Below are 18,719 nucleotides of genomic sequence, written 5' to 3'. Positions count from 1 at the left end.
TTAAATCAAAGCTTTCCTGTGTTGGCGGCAAGTTTTGTAGTGGTCAGTGGAAAAGCCCTGAGAGATAAATATCCATTAGTTCAGCGTGACTAACGTATTTCTTTTTCATGTTATAAACCACAGCAGACAGCATACTTCATTTCTTCACTCCTCACTGCTTATTTTCCTTTGAAATGCTTAGCTGTGACAACTCTATCATATTTCTAAAATCTCTGAAGATATAGATTCAAAATTCCCTTTTCAGTTTTTCTCTTTCTTAAATGTTTTCTATTATAAAAGTAACAATACCACAACATAGTTTTAAATATAGCAGCTTAAAGTATCCACAATTCTACAGTGTAAGCCAGCTGTAATACTGACAGATTTCCTTACCAGTTATTTTTCTGTGTATATTTTATACATAGTTAAAATAATAGCATTCACATCATTTTTATCCTGCTTTGAAACCCATGTGGTTACATGGTCTTAATAACCATAATTTAAAACATCTGTACGATAGTCAAACATGGATATACATAACTAAGTTATTGTTGGACATTTAAGTTGTTTCCTGTTTTTCACTAATAGAAATCATTTTGTGATGAGGCCTGTATGATTAAGATTTTTTTAATGTTGTATTAAAGGGTGTGGTTTTTAAATAATTTTTGATACATGCTAGTAAGTAGCTTATAAAAAGTTTACACCCATTTATATATCTACCAGTAATATATTAGGGAACTCATTTCACTGCACCCTTGTAAGCACTGAATGTCATTCTTTATATTTTTCCCTTCATTTAATGTCCTCAATGATTTCTTAGAAGCCCTTCTACAGATGAGAGGAGGACACATGTCTGTGAAGTGCATGATGAGATGTCATGCCTTAGGCCCGGGAGACCCCACTAGACTGTTGGGCCTTGAACATGTCCCTAAGTAGCCATCCTGCTATTTTATATACTTCATCTCTGACCCAAGAAGCACAGAATCCATGCAGGGGCATTTGAGCCAAACAGAAAGTGATGGCTAGTTATCTAGATACTGAGCATTTCTATTCCTCCCACTCGAGACACTTTTTCTTCAGAATTAATGAGTTAAGGAAAAAGATCTCCCTGTGCCCCTACAAAGGGTCTTGGTCTGGACCCCAGGTATGCCCCTCTACCCCCTCTCCTGACCATTGCAGCAACTTCCTCCACTGTGCTTGGTTTCCAAAATCTCTCTCCAGCACCTCTCCTGGATTTACCTCCAACTGAGTGGCTGGCATGCAAGATGACATTTTTTGCCATCCTTGATCTCTAGGTGCTTTATGCTGCTTTCATTCTTATAGCTGTGTCTTAGGAAGGGGTTTTAAGTGCATTGAACTGCACCAGGATTGAGGAATAAACAAGCAGGGGGCTTTGATTTGCCCCAGGGTACATTCACCTTAGACCCCTGGTTCATCAGAAAACCCGGGCAGTAAGATGAATTGAAGATGGGAGATAGAACTCAGTTAGGAAACATCTTCTATATTTTATTTCTTTTTCTGTCAAGGAAGGGTTTAATGTTAATGTTCCCTCATGCCCTAAAATACTGCAGTCGTCTTTACTTTCTGGAGAGTATATTAGGCCCCAAAATACTTGACAGGAAAGTCACAGGGTTTTCTCTTTCTTCAAATAGAACAAAACCCCTATTCACATGTTATAACCCAGTCACCACCCTCTCTGAAAACCAGGCGTGACCTAGGTGACCCCCGTGCGACCTCTGCCCTTGCCGTGTTTTGCCTCCATGACCTGGAGTAATTGCCTTGGTCTCTTCATCCCTAGGATACGCTCAACATCTCCCTAGAGTAGCTTATGACAAAAACTTGAAGGCTAATCAGCTCTGAAGAAGAAAAGCCCTCAGTTAGGAGAAGAGAGTGGCAAGGGGAACGTTCCGGAAGCCAGGCTCTCCAGTGCCGGCCAAACCACTGACTTGCTTCTTAAATTCATTTTGCCTCTCTTGCTTTAGACTATCTGTGTGTGAAAATGACTTTGGGAAATATTTTGTGTGTGTTTTTTAAATTTATATAGAGGAAATGTTTAAGAAAATGATAGACATAAATTATAGACAGTTAAAAACTGAAAAGAAGACTTTAAGACTTAAAAGACTTATGGTCTCTACACTTCACTTGAACTGGTGAAATCCCAACACCAGTTGCCTCTTATAAGTTATGTATGTAAAATGCAATACCTCAAGCAACTAAAATCTATACAAAGAATTTATACCAAAAAAACCCAAAATACTATAGACAAATCAAAGTAGAATTTTAACAAATCTTTCAGTAATGCAAAGGTAGGCAGGAAAAAGAGACAGAAATGAACAACAGAGGAAAAAACAGGAAATGAGAAATGAAATGGCAGACTTATGTCCTAACATCTTGATAATGACATTAAATGTGGATTGTCTTCTTTACTTGTAATAGCCCCAAACTAGAAACAAGCAAACTTCCCTCAAGAGGCAAGTGGTTAAACCAGTTCTGGTATATCCATATCATGGGATACTATTCAGCAGTAAAAAGGAGCATATGATATACACAACAACTTGGATGGATCTCAAGGGCATCATTCTGAGTAAAAAAAGGCCTATCTCCAAAGGTCACAGACTCTACGATTCCATTTATAGAAAATTCTCTGAACGATAAAATGGTAGAGATGAAAAACAGATCAGTGGTTGCCATGGGTTAAGGATGATGAGCCGTGTTAGAGGGTGGGCATAACCAGGAAGTGGTAGCATAAGAGGTATCTTTGCTGTGATGAAAGTGATTGCATATGTTGATAGTGGTGGTGGTTTCAAGAATCTACACATATGATAAAAAGGACAAAGAACTATGCATACATATCATACCAATGTCAATTTCCTGGTTTTGAAACTGTACTATAGTTACATAAGATGTAACCATTGGTGGAATTTAAGTGAAGGCTGCATGGGGTCTCTCTGTATTATTTTTGCAATTTCCTGTGCATCTATAGTTATTTTAAAATTTAAAAAAATCTTACAGACTATATGCAGTAATAAACAGATCTTTCTGTATCTGCCAAGTGCTAATTTATGAGTAACTATGGCAAGCTTAAAGTTCCTCAATCATTCTGAAGAGTTAAGGCATTTCAGGAGAAAGAACACCTTAACTTCAGATCACTGGCCTAGCTTAAAATTATCCATGTTGATCTTACCCTTGAAGATTCCTGAGAAAGATGTTAAAATAATAAAAAGACAATGCATGGCTTCTCAACCCATGTCCCAGGTTTTCTGGTGGTGGCTGGGTACAAGTAGCAAGTGGGGTGGGGGGACCGTGAGCCAGCAAGTTGCTCCTTTCACAGTTCTGGACTTTAACGCACCTGCCCACTGCCCTATGGAAGCACCTTGAATGGGTGGACAAAGGGGCCAGGCCTGGTGCAGAGATCAGGGCTTAAGTTAGGCTTCTGCCTAGAAACAGGTCTGAGGTCATGGCTAAGGACAGAGCTAAGAGGAGACATGAACAAGTAAGACAAGGACACGAATGGGGGCCAAAACAAGGTCTGAGCAGGACCCAGGCAGAGCTCACCGCAGGTCACTGAACTCCACTACCCATTGCCTGTTGAGCCAGACATTTGAGAAGCTCCACAATGCCAGGGCATTGGTTATCCCACCAGGGTGTTTAGTTCACCTCTGGTTCCAGTGATTCTGCTCTAACCCGAAGGTCTGAGCTGTATAGCCCCTACGATTGCCCTCCCAAGGTGTGCTTTACCAAGAAGCCCAAGGAGCATGTTTCCCCATTCAGTGATGGACCTGAAAGTTCTCTTTATCAAAGTAACCATGCACATTACAGATTCTCAGCCTCCCAACTGGTCATCAGTGATGATCTCTGGAAGAGTAGGGACTGAAAAGGCAGAAGTGGTGAGGTAGAGTACTTGAAATTTAGCCTCCAGGCTGCTAGCAGTGGTGCCCTGATTATCGTGGAAGAATCATCTTCTTATGGGAATTTACAGCTTCTTATGGTTGGTTTTCTAAGTTCTTTGTTTTTCATTATTTTTCAAAGATAATCTGTAAAGGAAACTCATTCTCTAAAGGAAAGCTATAAAGGACAGTACATACTCAACTGCAGAACTTCGCGCCAAAAAGTGAATTTCATCCTAACCATTACATTTAAGTTAGCTATACAACTGAGAGAACATTTCAGAAATTACAGACATGCAGATACAGTAAGGCCCCAAATATAAGCACTGCCTCACAACCAACAGCTTCTTCCAGCCCAGGGACACTTGTCTTGATGGCACAGCAAGTGAGTATTTCAGAACTTGTCAGGGACCATGGCTGTGGAAGGATGCCTTTAGCCCATTCAAAGGTGTGTGCTGTGTGCAACAGAGATTTGAGAGAGGAAAGGCCAGACAGGCAACCGGGCCTTGTATTTCCCTGAGTTTTCTAAACTCTGGGCTCAATAGGAACTGAGATCACTGGGAAGCAGTAGAACTGAGCCAGATCATGCTAGCGTCCCAAAGAAATGTCTGTACAGCAATAAGCCCAAATATTGGGGCTCTATTTTTTCAGAGAATCAATATAGAAAATTATATTCTGTAGTGCTCTTTTTTTCCTTTTTTATAGAAAGGGAATTGCCTTCTTTGTTACCCACTACCCTATTTACTCAGTGCCAAGAGAAAGTATGTTCCAGAACAAAAAAGTCCCCCAAACTGTCTGTTTCTTGTGATCTGTCGCTGACAAATGATGTAACCTAGCACAATTGTGTGGTTTTTCTTAGTTTCAGGACAATTACAGTGACTAGATCATTCCAGGTACCTGATATCACATCTATGTTTTTGTCCTTTAAAGGAGTTCGGGAGGAATTTTTAAAGGATCATCATACCCTGTATTTAGTTTTGAAACTGTTTCCAGCCCTTTGTGGAAAGGTACAGATAACTTTAAGTATAAAGATGTGTGTTTCTTCACATATTCATTTTCAACTAGCTTCCCTTTCCCTGTAACTTCAGCTATTCTCACGTCTCTGCAGAGCCTACCTACGTCTAACGTCATGGAGTTTTCTGGCCATCAGACACGTATCCAGGGGCATCTAGCTGGCTTTACATTAGAAGCCCCTATATGCTTGCAGAGCCTTGCACCTCACAGATGTCCGATTATGCCACCATGCTGGCTTCAGAATGGTCTAGTCTTGTACCATGGGGAGACAGAGGAGGATTATGGATCCCAGGCTGACCTCAGCTTTGCAAGTATTTTCTATTTGGGATTCAGGCCCATAGAACATCCTTGGAATTCAGTTATGGAGGCAGCCATTGTCACCGAAGTTCTAGGCAAAACTCTGGTATCCAAAAGCTCTGGTTTCCTGTACATGGGAGATGGCCTCTAGAGGGGCCAGATCAGTCGTGAAGAGCTGGGGGTTGAAGATATGAAAACCTGTAGCACAGGCCAAGCATCTTGGGCCAGGCGAAAACCTGCAGAATGGATCATGCACTCCTTCAGAGAAGAGAAGCTCATGTTTGCTAGAGTGTGAAAAGTGCAGGCAGGCATTTTGAAAGACTCGGTGTATGAATTGGGCTTTGTCCTTGGTAATCCAAACAAAAAATGGCCAAGTTCATTCCAGGCATGGGGCAATGGCCAGCCAAGCCTTTCTAAGGCTGGGAGCCACTACTGCCTTCCCCTCTGAAACTCACGTAGGCACACTGTGGCTGGTAGGAGAAGGGCTGGGAGAAACTCAAAGAGCTGAGAACACAAACGCCTGTATTTAATCAACTGCTCCATAAACATGCCCAAAATACACAGCAGTTGATTCTAAAACTAAGCAAAGGAGTTACATTTATTGAGCACCTACTATGAGCCCAAATCAGGTTGATCCCAAAGTCCATGGCTGACCACAGCAGCACAGCCTCACCACACGCCCTGGCTGCTTGGGTGGTCTCAGAGCCTAGAACCAGCTCTTTGGCTTCCTCATTTTGTCAAAGCTCTTCTTCCATGAGCTTAGGTATGTATTTCTCTGGAGCACCTCTCCCTTGACTTTTGAAACATATATCCAATGACCTACATGACATCTCCACCTGGATATCTGAGAGGCATCTCAAAATCAACACGTCCAAAATCGAGCCCCTGATATCCACTGCGCCACCAAAGTAGTTCCTCGTGTGGTCTTCCCCATTTCATCTTCCAGTTGCTCAAGCCCAAATGCTTGGTCTTATCCTTAAGTCCTTTCTCTCACGCACACATTCCCCACCCACACTTGATTTGTCAACAAATCCCACCAGATGTACCTTCAATCATGTACAAACATGTCCACAATCTGAGCACTTCACACCATCTTTACTGCCACCACCACCCCCAATCCAAGCCAGCATCATCTCTCACCTGCATTACTGCAAAAACCTCCTAACCAGTATCCTAGCTTCTGCCTTTGACCTACTATGTTCTATTCTCAACACAGAAGCCAGAGTAAGTCTTTTAAAATATAAGTTAGGTCACAAGATCCCTCCAATGTTTCCCATTTATTCAGAGTAAAAGGCGACCCCATTAGCATGAGCCCCCAAGGCTTACATGAACCCTGCTCCCTCTCTCATCTCTGCTCCCACTGACTCACTGCACCCAATCACTATGGCCCCAGCCAAGCCCACCACACTTCCCCTCGGGGCCCTTGCACTCCTCTTCCCTTGGCCTGAAATGTTCTTTCTTCAGTTATCTGAATAACTTGTTTCCCCACTTTGTTCCAGTCTTAATTCAAATATTAACTTTCTGGGTGAGGTCTTCCCCTACCAACCTAAGATTTCAAACCCTACCTCGATGGACTTTGGTTGTTATCATTATCTAATATGCTTTATATTTCATTCATTTTGCTTTCTGTGTTTCTCACAAGAATGTAAACTCAATAAATGGGGAGATTTTCAGTATTTTGCTTGTTTCTGTGAAGTAGCGAACACTACACATAAGAAGCTATGGGTAAATCCTTTTAAATAAACTGATGACACCCATTCCATAGTCATTATAAATACTTTGCACGTATCTCCTCCCTGCCCTAGCCCCACATACTCCTGGAGAAAAACAGCAACCACTGTCCTCTTCCTATTCCCCTTCCTAACTGAAATAAAAGCACCTACCAATCCGGAACTGGCCTTCCAGAGAACTGGGTACTTGTAAAGGGCGGGGGGGGGGGGGGGGGGGCACTTAGGAAGGGGCCGTAAGCAACTTGTTTCCTGGGAAAGATGCTCCATATCACAGACTCATAAATTAGCATATGCTTTGCACATCACTGTACATTTATTTATTTAGCTTCTGAGTTTTCAGAGCCTCGAATAGCAAGGACAGACCTGGGACTGCGCACACCTCAACCTGAGGGCCTGACACCAAGGCTGGGCCTGGGCTGCCCCCTCTACGGGCAACCTGCCCCCACCCACCACAGGCAGAGGCGGCTTCCTGCCATTTTGGTCTGAACAAGCCTCAGAGCACTTGGGACTTCAAGTCTGTTGTAGAGGTTTAATTGGCAGAAGGAACTAGGGGAGTAGGATGAGGGTTGTACGAGGATGGGAGAGAGAAAAATTAAGCAGAAGGCAGACTGACACGCTCTTTGCATGCCTTCTTAGCAGCAGGGTCAGGCCAATGAAGAAAGTCAAAGCAAGGCCAACACCTTGCCCAGAGAGCATGGCTGGCCTCCTCCCTGCACCTGTTACCTTAGGTTGAGCGGGTCCTCCGTGAAGCCTTTTCCTTTCAAGCCAGGTTGGAAAGAGCAGAAGCTAGACAAAAAGGGAAAGGATTATTCTATCAGCAGAGTCAAGACTCTTCCACCACCATGGGAACATTTTCAGAGGCAGGCTAGAGGTTGGGTTTATTCTTGCCCTTCCAGTGGGCCCCATTTGCCCCTAGATCAGGGTGTACCTCTGAGGCATCCCATCAGCACCCTCTGCCATTATATGCTCTAGCCTTAATAATAGCAATGATAACAATAAAACAATAGTTACAATAAAAATTACATGTTTTAGAGACCTCCTCTGGGCCAGCGCTGGCATTTCCATTGCTGATTTTAGCAGCCACTGTAGTACTCTAGGGACAAGTGCCATCTTACTTTCATGCTCTTTGAACAAGGGTGGGGTGTGGTTGGCACTATTCATTGTCTGAGTTATGGATGTATAAGACTTCTAGCTCGACTGTGAAAAAAACGTTGTTTAATGCACAGAAATCACAAGGGAACAGGAACCTGAGGTTCAGAGTTGCATGTCTACTTCTTCGGTTTGGTCTAAAACGGAACCTGAAGACATTTTAGGAGGCGATATAACAGTAGTCCTTCGAAGAACCTCAAACGGAGAATCACAGTCAATGGAGACGCACCCAGAGCTGGCTCAGACAGCCTCTCTGCGAGAGCTGTTTTTCTCCACTCTGGCCCTGCCCTTGGGACCCAGCAGCTGATCCTGGTGCCAGTGACTGGCCAGGGCCGACAGGAAGATAAGGCTAGAACCTCTGAGCACAAAATGGCCTGGGACATGCAGGCCAGGGATGTCAAATCTCACCTCAGAACTTTCAACCCTAAGTGGAGCTAAATGTGACCACTTCTCTCTTAATCCAGCTTCTGTGTGGTCTGCTTATGGCTAGGAGTCTGCCTTTCCTTTGGCCTCTTCTAGATTCTCTGCAGATCTACGTATCTCTAACTTTAATAATATAAATTTAAAATTTAAACTCTAGCTTAAACTCCTTAGATTGATAAATCTCTTTGGATAAAGAGAAGTTAAACTAAAGCAGCATGCTTCTCTCTTTAAGAAAAAGGATGTTCCGTGCAGAAGTGGGAAATCAGTTGGTAAGAATACTTTCCAGTAAAATATGAAGTCAGAACAAATAAAATTGGCAACTGGGATCTAAAAGGAAGATTAAGCCAAAATAATTACTTGGAAAAATTTAAAATAAAGCCGGAAAATTCTGGAAGGCCCATTAAATATGTTGTGTCTGCACATTTTTTCTCCCTTCAGTTATTACTGTCTCAAACTACTTCAGTTCATGAAACAGAGCCAGTTCCCCAGGATTTAGGGAAGGAACTTTTATAGTTTTCTCTATACTTTTTTCCATCACTCAGCAGTTCTGTGGGTAAGTTCTTTCTCGTGTCTAACCTAAATCCTGCTCACTGTGGGTTGGGAACAATTCTCCTGAGAACAGAGCTGTCCCTCTCCTATTGGGTCATGATTAGTCTCCTTAGCGGAGGATTTTCAAACCCTTACCTTTTGAAGACCTTACTCCGATCGCTGTTGTGGAAGACAAGAAACTTGGAATATCCGTTTCGGAAAAAGATCTCCAGGGCAATGTCCTGTAAAGAGAACCCCTTTTACTGCTCTGCAGTTTCCTGGAATGGAGAACCAACCCCCCCACCCCCTCACCAGGGCAACAGAGCCATGGCTGTGGGTCATTTGGGACTCTGTGTCAGGTGTGAAAAGATTTCAATCTAAAATGGAACCAAAAGATATGAAAGGGCGAACCTCAGGCATGCGCCCTCAGAAAAACGAAACTTAAGAACTCAGAGACTGATTTCCCACAAATGCCTGTTTTACAGAAGATCGAGATTTACCTTGTGTGCAATGAACATCCACCAAGAACCCCTCCCATCCTCAAGCCAGTGAACTTACAGCTTGGACTCTGGCTGGACGCCCCCACTTGTGCTCCTTGCCCATAGATACAGCTGACCCTCAACGGATTCGCCTGTAGCTCCCGACAGCCTGTGTTTCATGAATGGCTATTCCTGAATTAACTCAATTTCTGGTAATTCAAGCTTGCCTCAGTTTACCTCCTTATCTAGGTCGACACAGGACTTGCAACCTCCTGCAGGGGATATGAAGACCTTGGTGACAGTGACAAATGGGGTCTCCACAGAATGAGTAGGAGGGCAGGAGAACTAAGGGCTCCTTTGGCTGAAGCAGGAAACAAGAGCCCCACTCCCAGGGCAAGCGAGGAGGGGACAAAGAGAGGAAAGTGCCCAGTAACACCTCCAGACACTTTTACTTCCCGGTCAAGGGTTTCACTTCCTGAACCAAAGGGTCATCTTACCAGAAACACTAGGGGAGTGGGTGCCAGTCCCAATCTGGGCAGCATCTTACACCAACCCACAGACTTGAAGGCACAGGGTGCTTTGCCAAACCACTTTGCTGAGCCATTTTGACGTGGCCACACTGACATAGCAATGTTCTTTTAAGGGTATTTCATTAATGCCTAAATGAACTCTACCTGCTTTCCTTTCCTCCTCCCTCCCCTTCCAATCTATAAATAACAGACTTGGAATAGTGATAGAGTCAGTCCACATATAGGATCAGATGGGGTTAGCCACAGAATACCCAGCATTTGAGGGAGGGCCTAGGAGAGGTGAGGCCTGGGCATGGAAGGAGAGACGGGGAGGGAGAGGGTCAGACTCAAAGATGGGGTCCTGCATCCAACAGCAGTCAGGTCCTACTCCTGCCTGGCTGGAAGTGAGTTCTCAAAGTCCAGTTCATTAGATTCCTGAGCAGAGGGAAAGTATCTGTAATGATAATGAAATACCCCTCTCCTCTGTGGGTATACATAAGGCCATAGATTTGTTTTCTACAAATAGAAATATAAACACTGTACAAAGAGATGATGAATGTAGAATTTATGAAGGCTACAGCTTGTCCCAGCAACCTTAAGTGCCCAGGCTCTGACTTTCCTCTGGGAGAATCTAGGGCTGGACAAATGGTGGCCTTGCTCATGAAGCTCTCCCAGCCCCACTTGGCCATCACACATGCTCTCCCACTTCTGGTTTCCACCACGGTCAGGCTAACCAACCATCTGGAAACGATCCCCTTTTACTGGGGAGAAAGACACTCACTTACTGATATCTATTTGCTACTATATATAACCTGTAAGTAGACATACAATTATTTTTAAAAAAAGTGTTTTTTTGAGTACTTGTTATGTGCCTAAAATGTGCTAAGTGCTGCTATATATGTAATGGTGGAAAAGACAAGACATGGTCACCTGTTCCCTGGAGGGAAATGGAAGCCCAGAGAGGTGCCTGACTGTGCCAAAGCTGCAGGGCCGTGCTCAGGACTGGGCCCATGCTGGCTGTGGTCAGAACTATCAGGGCAGGGTCTCCTCCACCCGCCCCTTTCTAGTTCACTCTCCTTTCAGAGAAGGGCACTAAGGGCAGGCAAAATGAGAAACAGATCTTTGTGGGCAAAAGCAGCGGAGAGGGAGGGAGAGGGAGAGAGCTGGGTCAGATGTCAGCAGCTTGCTGGACCCTTGTCTGCAGGGCAGCTGATCCTCCCTAGAATGAGCCCTCCCGCACCCCCCCACCCCCCCACCCCCGCACTTTCCCCCCCCAGCCCCCCTGCAAAGGCTCCCTGGAGCTTTAGTTTCAGATAATAATAATGAGGCCTCCAGCAGGAGGATCAAGGGACAAAGAAATTTACAAATGAAAGGCACACTTATTCTGTTCCTGAGGGCCTAGCACTGTCCCTGTTGGCCTTTGCAGAACTGAGACCCTGCAGCAAGGGTGAGCAGGGAGGGATCTAGGCTCCTCCCCACCCCCAAGGGTGGTCCCTCATCTCTTCCTCCGCCAGCTGCCTGGGAGGCCCCCCCGGGCACGGATGCAGCTTTGCTATTGCTGAGGTTGGGCTGGTGAAGGCAAGATGTGCTTGAGGCCAGTGGGAGCCCCAGAGTTCTTCCTCCTTTTGCCACTGAAGTGATGCTCCGAAGCCACGTGATGTTTCTCCAAGGCGGGGTATGAGAAGCACGTGGTGTGACTAGCTGACAGCAGAGCTCTGCCTCTGGAAGGAACCAGCTCTGTTTAGTACCTGGATGAGCCCTTGAATGCACTGGACAGGGCTCTGGGATCCTGGTTGGAGGGGACAGTCAGGAGATCTCTAAAACACCTGGCTCAGGAAATGACCAGGAGCTTGAAGGTAGCTGAAGCTGTGAGGAGGGCAGAGGGTAGGGGCTGTGGCCTGGGGAGGTGTCCACGTGCTCAGAACAGAGGGCAGACTGGTACTCAACTCTCAGTCACTGGCTCTGCCACGAGGCAATGGAGCTGCCCTGTCCTGTATTTCTGAATCTCCAAGGCAGCTCTGGGGCATGTCAAGGGGAAAATAGAGCAAAGAGGCTGGATCCTAAATGACACGGTAAGAGAGAGAAGGACCCAGTGGCCAAATGGCAGGGACTGTGGAGAGAGTGAAACAGAAGGCAGAACTCCATCCCAGCCAGGGGACCAGCCCAACATAGGCCACAGGGATTCACAGGTGTCTCAAAGGGCCCTGGGCTGTGCACAGGTGAAGGGGGTCAGGGAGGTGTGTCCCTCACATTCAGATGGGGCGTCAGTGGCACCTGGACCACCTGTGCCCGGAAGAGATGGTCCTCTCTCTGGCTCCCTCCCAGGACACACCTGCAGGAGGAAGCGCGCCTGCCGGAGCTCCCTGAGGTCACCGTAGCTGTGGCGCTGGCACGAGTAATGGTCGGAGGACCTGTCTTTGCTGCACATGTTGAAGATGAACGGATCGCTAATGCTGAAAAGGAAGCAAGACACGCAGTCAGAGGGTGTCTGGTAGGCTTGTTCCCCTGCAGGCACCGTGCATGGCCCACCTGAGTTTCTGGACACATTGGAGGATGTGTCAGCCCCCACTGACCTAATAAACCCTGTCTGAGCGCCTGTCTGTGTCAGCCATGCCCTGAGGAGTACGGCGGATCACTGCCCTCACCAGGGGAGGGACAGCAAGACAAAGGGCCCACCTCCAGGACGGATAATGACACAGGGTGTAAGTGTGAGAAGACTCTCTGAGTACAGGGGTCAGAAATGGGCTGGGGGTTTATGGGGGAAGAATGAAAGAGATGTGTAGTTAGGTCTGGAGAAATTTCAAGCTCCTGGAACATGAGGCAGAAAGACAAGCCCTGTCCAGCATGGTGTCAGGCAATACGGAGCCCTGGGGGGAACAGCCGTGTCAGTTGGGCTAGCACCTAGTGTAAAATGGGACAAAGGGCCAGAAAACTCTGAGTCTTCAAAGAGGCAGGTGGCAGGGCTGACAGCACTGATGGGCTGCAAGACGATGACCCCAGCGTTAGCAGTGGACCCCAGAGCACCGTGCCTGGACCAGGGACTAGCGGCATTGTAGAGAGCAGAGGATGGGCCGGCCAGGCCAGATGCCCGATGCCCGCTCCTGGAGGTCAGAATGACTCCCCGTGGGAAGAAAGGGAGAAGGGAGGAAGGAGGAGTCATGAATTTGACTAAGTATTTATCCCCAAAAGAACAATTTTTTCACTGGAAGTAACTGAAATACCTTCACATAACCCACCAGATGAAGCTTTCTACCACCAATACAAATGGGGACTTGAGAAATAAATTTGATTTCAGTATGGACAGTTACATTTCTGATCATCTGAGTTACACAGCAATTTTGCATTGTGTACATTACCACAAAGTGCTGATAAAACACCCTTTTAGCATTGGAGAAAGGAAGGGCCTTCCAAGCACCTCAGCCCTCCGTAAGACTGTGTGCCCACCGCAGAGCCGAGGAGCCCCGCACCAGCACTAGGTGGCAGGAATGTGTTTTACCTCCTCCCACCCCAGCTCCAGGGGCGGCCCTCACCGCCCAGCCTCCAGGGCAGGCCACGCTTCCAGGGGAAATGGAGAGAGATCAGGCCATCACACAGGCCCGCAGGACTTCTCTGGGCTGCGGTCGGAGCTGGTCCAGCATCTGCAGTGCTGAGAGCTCAGACTTGCACACTCTACAGAACGGTTACTGCCAGGTAGAGGGGAAGGCTACCCACGTGGGACCCAGCCCGAGCCGGCTGTGCAGCACCCACATGGCCAGACCGCACCCTTGCGGACTCCTGCCCCTTCTCAGAACAACGCTCTCAGGGCCCCTGTTCTGAGCCACACTGCTGTAGGACTGTTGAAACACAAATGTGGCTGGATGCTTCTGGATGCTTCTGCTTGGATGTTTTAATGCAAATCTACTGCTGGCTGAGGCCCTTTGTCCATTATTAATGCTTCCCTCTGGGGTTAAGCTGAGCTTCCCCTAAACTTCCCTGACTCCCAGAGAGGTCGTGGAGGTAATTCTGGTTCCTACCCTTGACTTAGGCCAAACAGCATTCCAGGTAAAGGCACTTGTGACAGTGACAATGATGTGATCTGTGGCCTGTGGTCCTGTTCTTTTGGGAGCACAGCAAACATTCTCTGTACCTTAGCTGCACCTTTGGTTGGTTTCTCTCCCCAGCTGTCTATGAGTGAGTTCATGGGGGCACAGACCTGTGCCCATGGATCTCATCCTCCACATCTTTCTTGGAGCTCTGGGCATGTTTGCTGAATGGACTGACCACTGTCATGCTGTACAGCCTGCTCAGTACTTCCCTGTCCTTGATTAATCTGATCCACGTGATGAACCCTTACTGAGCGTGTGTTATTATGATTCCCATATCAGAAATGAGGAAACTACATTCCAAAGAGAAGAGGTGACTTTTCCAAGGTCACATGGAACTGGATTCAGACCAGGTCCTCTGAATCTAAAACCCAAGCTCACGCAGCCGCACCTTTTCTCCCCTGAGGCAGACAGGCTGGCTGGCAATTACAGAGCTTCCCCCACCAGCTCCCTCCTTCCAGTTTACTCTGTGCAGACTGATTCTCAACCTAGGACTCTAAAACACTGGTGACATGAGGAGGAATGCTCTGGAGAATGCTTTTAGGAAGGAGCTTTTAGGAGGAAAGATGGTCATTCTTCTCCTGCTTGTAGGGACTGAATAATCCATAACGCAGGAGTGCTTAGACAGACTCAGTTTCTCAGGAAGACTAAATTGTGAATGACATTATTGAGTTCACTGATGCAGGGTCCAGACTGGAGTTCCATCGTACAACGCATTCGTCACACAGCTAGGACTGCGTCTCTTTGCCAACGCTATATTCTACATGTGCGTTAAATCAGAGTTCAGGCCCCCAAGGTCAATGAGTAGAAAGGAGTCGCTGATCCATGTTCTTCTTTAGATGGAGCTGTGGCTACAGTTCAAAGGATGCTGTTCACAGCTCTTGCATGACACCTATAATGATATATGCAAATCGCCCAGGGCGGTCATAGTAAAACTTTTAATATTCTTAACTAGGGAAATCACAGTAAACTAAATGATAATCAAGATATTGACTGACTGGGTCTTTGGTAATAGAAGTGGATTTCAAACTAAAACATACTTTGATTTGCCCCACATTTGTATGTATCCAATTGTTGTCAGGAATTTATAGCTGGAATTTATACCCAAATAACTTGCTAGATCCCAAACTCTTTACCAGACTCAGCCCACATCTGACTGATCTATGTATCTGTGGAGTCTACCACAGTGCTGGTACAAGACAGACTTTCAATAAGTATTTGTTGAATTAAACAGAGAGATGATGCCTTAAAACTGCTGACTGATGTGAAAGAGATATCTGACTAAAAGCACCCCGTCACAAAGAGCCGGCTGGATGGTCTGGATCCCCACCAAATGAATCAAACGCTATACACTGTGAGCGTGGCTGCTACTGTTACGGGTTGAATTGTGTCCCCTAAAAGATATATGTTGAAGTTCCTAATCCCCAGTACCTCAGAATTTAACTTTATTTAGAAACAGGTAAATAACAGAGGTAATAAAGGGAGGTCATTGAGATAGGCCCTAATCCAGTATGACTAGTCTCCTCATATAAAGGGGAAACTTGGACACAGAGACAGACACACACGGGGAGAAGATGGCCATGTGACCGAATGATGTATATACAAGCTATGGACCACCAAGGATTGCCAGGAAACACTAGCAGCTAGAAGAGGCGAGGAAGGATCCTCCCCTAAAGCTGTAGAGGGAGCATGACCCTGCCGACACTTTGATTTCAGACTTCTAGCCTCCAGGACTGTGAGACAATAAATTATTTTTTTTTAAAGCCACCCAGTTTTTGATACTTTGTTACAGGAGCCCTAGACAGCTATTGGGTTGGCCAAAAGGTTCGTTCGGGCTTTCCATAGGATGCTATGGAAAAACTCTAACGAACTTTTTGGCCAACCCAGTTAGTACAGTCACCCTATTCTGCCAAGAAGAGATCCCACTGAAAGCAAAATATAGCCGTCTAGAAAGGGTCTTACTTTCTAAGGAGAGTTCCAAAGTACACAAGCCAATCCCTGCTGGAGGACTGGCAGTGCTCTTGAGTTTTGTTTGGGATATTTTCATGGCACACTGGGGAGTCTCTTTCAAGGTCTAATGCTCAACTGTAGTCAAATTGATGGCAGCCTTTTAGAGAAACATTCCGGAGTTGACTTAGCTTTATGTTTAACTGGCTTATTTATGTATCTTCCTTAGTCTCCATGGTCAAAATAAGACTTAATCCCCATTGATCTGACATGATCTAATGGCCCATCTCTGAGAACCACAACTCCACGAGTGCCAGCATTTTCTTAGGGCAGTAGACAGGAGATCAGAGAGAAAGCACTGTCTGGTTAACAAACACTTCTTTGAGGTACGGTGTCTAAAATTACCTATGGCAATTCCCAAACGATATTCCAAGGTAGTAATTTATTCTCACTACTCTCCTATTTGCATTCTAGAAAAGTACCCTTCCAGACTTGAGTACATCCAACCTGACAACTGGGCCTCTGCTGGAAGTGCAGATATAGTCAATTTGATCATGATTACATACACCTCATAAACACAATTTACCTCATCAATAAGGTCTTACCTAACACCAACTCAATTTAAACCAGAGGTGGAGAGTGAAGCAATGGTTTATGCAAGTCATTTCATGGGCACGCCATGCATATACGTAGAGGAGAAAGCTTTCATCAGCTCTCAGAAAGGCGAGTCAGCAGACCCATTGTCCATATTGATCAGTATCAATAAAACATGAGCAATAAGATGGGATGAGTGTGCCAAGTATTAATTATGCTCCTGCCTTGGAAAAGAACAGAAGACTCACTGCAATTGGTGAACGTTTGGTATGAATAAAAGATGGAAATTAGCAGAGAGAAAAAGGCCAAGCATTTTAAAACAAACCTAAATCAAAGGAGGGTGGGCTGACATCTATCCTTCTGTGCTCCTTAAACTCTTGCTTCCTGACATAGGCTGGAAATGATATGACACCTGGGAGTTAAAATTCTTAGTTATCGGCAGGTAAGGCTCTGGTTCCTCTGTCAACAGTCTTAAAGAGTGGTTCTCAAAGTGTAGTCCCAGACCAGTAGCATCAACATTGGCTGAGAACTTGTTAAAAATCTTCAGCCCTAACTCAGACCTACCACATTAGAAACTGGGCTGATGAGGGGTCCCAGAAGTCTGTTTTAACAAGCCTTCCAGGTGAGTCGATGTAGTTTAGTTTGAGAGCCACTGGGCTAAGAGGTCATTTTGTCATTACTTGAGCCTTAGCTAACCAGAAAAGAAATCTACACCTACATTTCTCCAAAAGTGATGAAAACATACAACTTGAGAACTGAACCTTTAGCAAAAGTGCAAACACAATCAATTTGGTTTTGAATGGCAGTACTTTATAAACACTAGAGAATTAATCAATAAGAACCGAATGAACCCAAGTAGACCGACTGCATTGGATCCTAAAGAAGAACCTCGGAATTTCCTGCCAAAGACCTCTGGTATTAGTTGGTGTAAAAATGACTCTTCAGATTTCTACCCAAGTCTCACCCATCCTTCAAGACCCAGATCTTAGCCTACTCCCTCAAGTACCTGTCCCTCACCACACAAGCCCCATGCCATCTCTCCAAGCATGAACCCCGAAGAGTCCTCAAATAACATGTATTTTGTCCCTTGATGACAGTGTGTTCCAAACTCTTTCCAAAAGAACCTGTTTATGCTGCTGATTGCGCTCATGTGCCTTGCGGGCATGAAGGGACAGGGCCTGATGTCTTGCATAAGGATGAACAATCAAAGAAGTTGTTGAATGAGTAAGCTGATGGGACTGGATTCTATTACCCAAACAACCTAAGGACCTATGCCCTTTGTCCTGTGGTGCATTCCATAGCAGGAAAGCCCCAGGAGCTGCTGCATTGTTAACCGCTCCAGATTTTAGCTTTGGGGAACCACAATCATGATGCCTATGCCTTAAGGTTCCTCTGTTTTATCTCGTGGCTCAGTTTCAGGCCCAAACCTGAGCCCATAGAAAGAACAAGGTGGGAGGCATAGGCATGGGGGTGGCTGAGAAGGCAGCTCGGGGCTTAGGGCAGAATCTGCTGGGAGGGGAGGGACACTCACTTGGATAAGCAGTGGCGGGTGCAGTAGACATCACCCACGGGAGAGAGTGTGAAGTTCTCGCAGATGTAGAAGTGCTGCTGGCCAAAGAGCAGGAGCCCTTCGCAGACCAGGTGACCCTGCACGATGACCAGGGAGTACTTCTGTGTCACCTGCAGGGAGAGAGTGCCAGAGTCAGGCCACGTGCAAAGGAAGCATGCCCATCTCCTTTTGGAGGGCAGGAGGGCAGTGGCCGGTCGCCCACCAGGCCCTTGGAGGTGAGAGTATCACCCTGTAAATGACAGAGCCACTGCCCCAGAGCTGCACTGCTCTTCACAGTCTAAGTTTCATTTCTATACCCAACACCCTGTTTCATTATTTCATCTACCCAAGGCCACCCCACCCCCACCAAGGCATGTGGATGAGTGTTTACTGCTGTGTTGAGCACGCTGGACTTTTTTTCCTCTCACTTTAAGCTCCTCTACAACTGTGCAAAACATTCCTCTATAAACAAGGAGGAAAGTTTTCAAGGTCCAAGGCATCCCTCAGTTACAAAGGCGAAGGAGCTTGTCCAGAGGCCAGCTGGAAACTGGC

At 46.0% G+C, this 18,719-nt stretch overlaps 1 protein-coding gene across 6 annotated transcripts in view; it reads right to left on the bottom strand.

Moving 5' to 3' along the window:
- The window catches only part of WDFY4 (WDFY family member 4), a 277,338-nt gene that overhangs the window by 64,092 nt on the left and 194,527 nt on the right, over positions 1-18,719 (bottom strand). For all 6 annotated transcript variants that reach the window (XR_004346205.1, XM_032608330.1, XM_032608326.1 and 3 more), the window contains 4 exons: positions 18,150-18,298; positions 12,328-12,448; positions 9,164-9,249; positions 7,631-7,693 (listed from right to left, as the gene is read on the bottom strand). Coding sequence is in view for 5 of the 6 variants with exons in the window: in XM_032608330.1 (XP_032464221.1) it covers positions 7,631-7,693; positions 9,164-9,249; positions 12,328-12,448; positions 18,150-18,298 (419 nt within the window). In the remaining variant the exon portion in view is untranslated. The remainder of the gene's footprint in view (positions 1-7,630; positions 7,694-9,163; positions 9,250-12,327; positions 12,449-18,149; positions 18,299-18,719) is intronic.

This window comes from Phocoena sinus, chromosome 16 (assembly GCF_008692025.1).
Source record: "Phocoena sinus isolate mPhoSin1 chromosome 16, mPhoSin1.pri, whole genome shotgun sequence".
NCBI lineage: Eukaryota > Metazoa > Chordata > Mammalia > Artiodactyla > Phocoenidae > Phocoena > Phocoena sinus.
The sequence above is the reverse complement of the archived record's forward strand: the minus strand, read 5'-3'. Positions and strand labels throughout refer to the sequence as shown.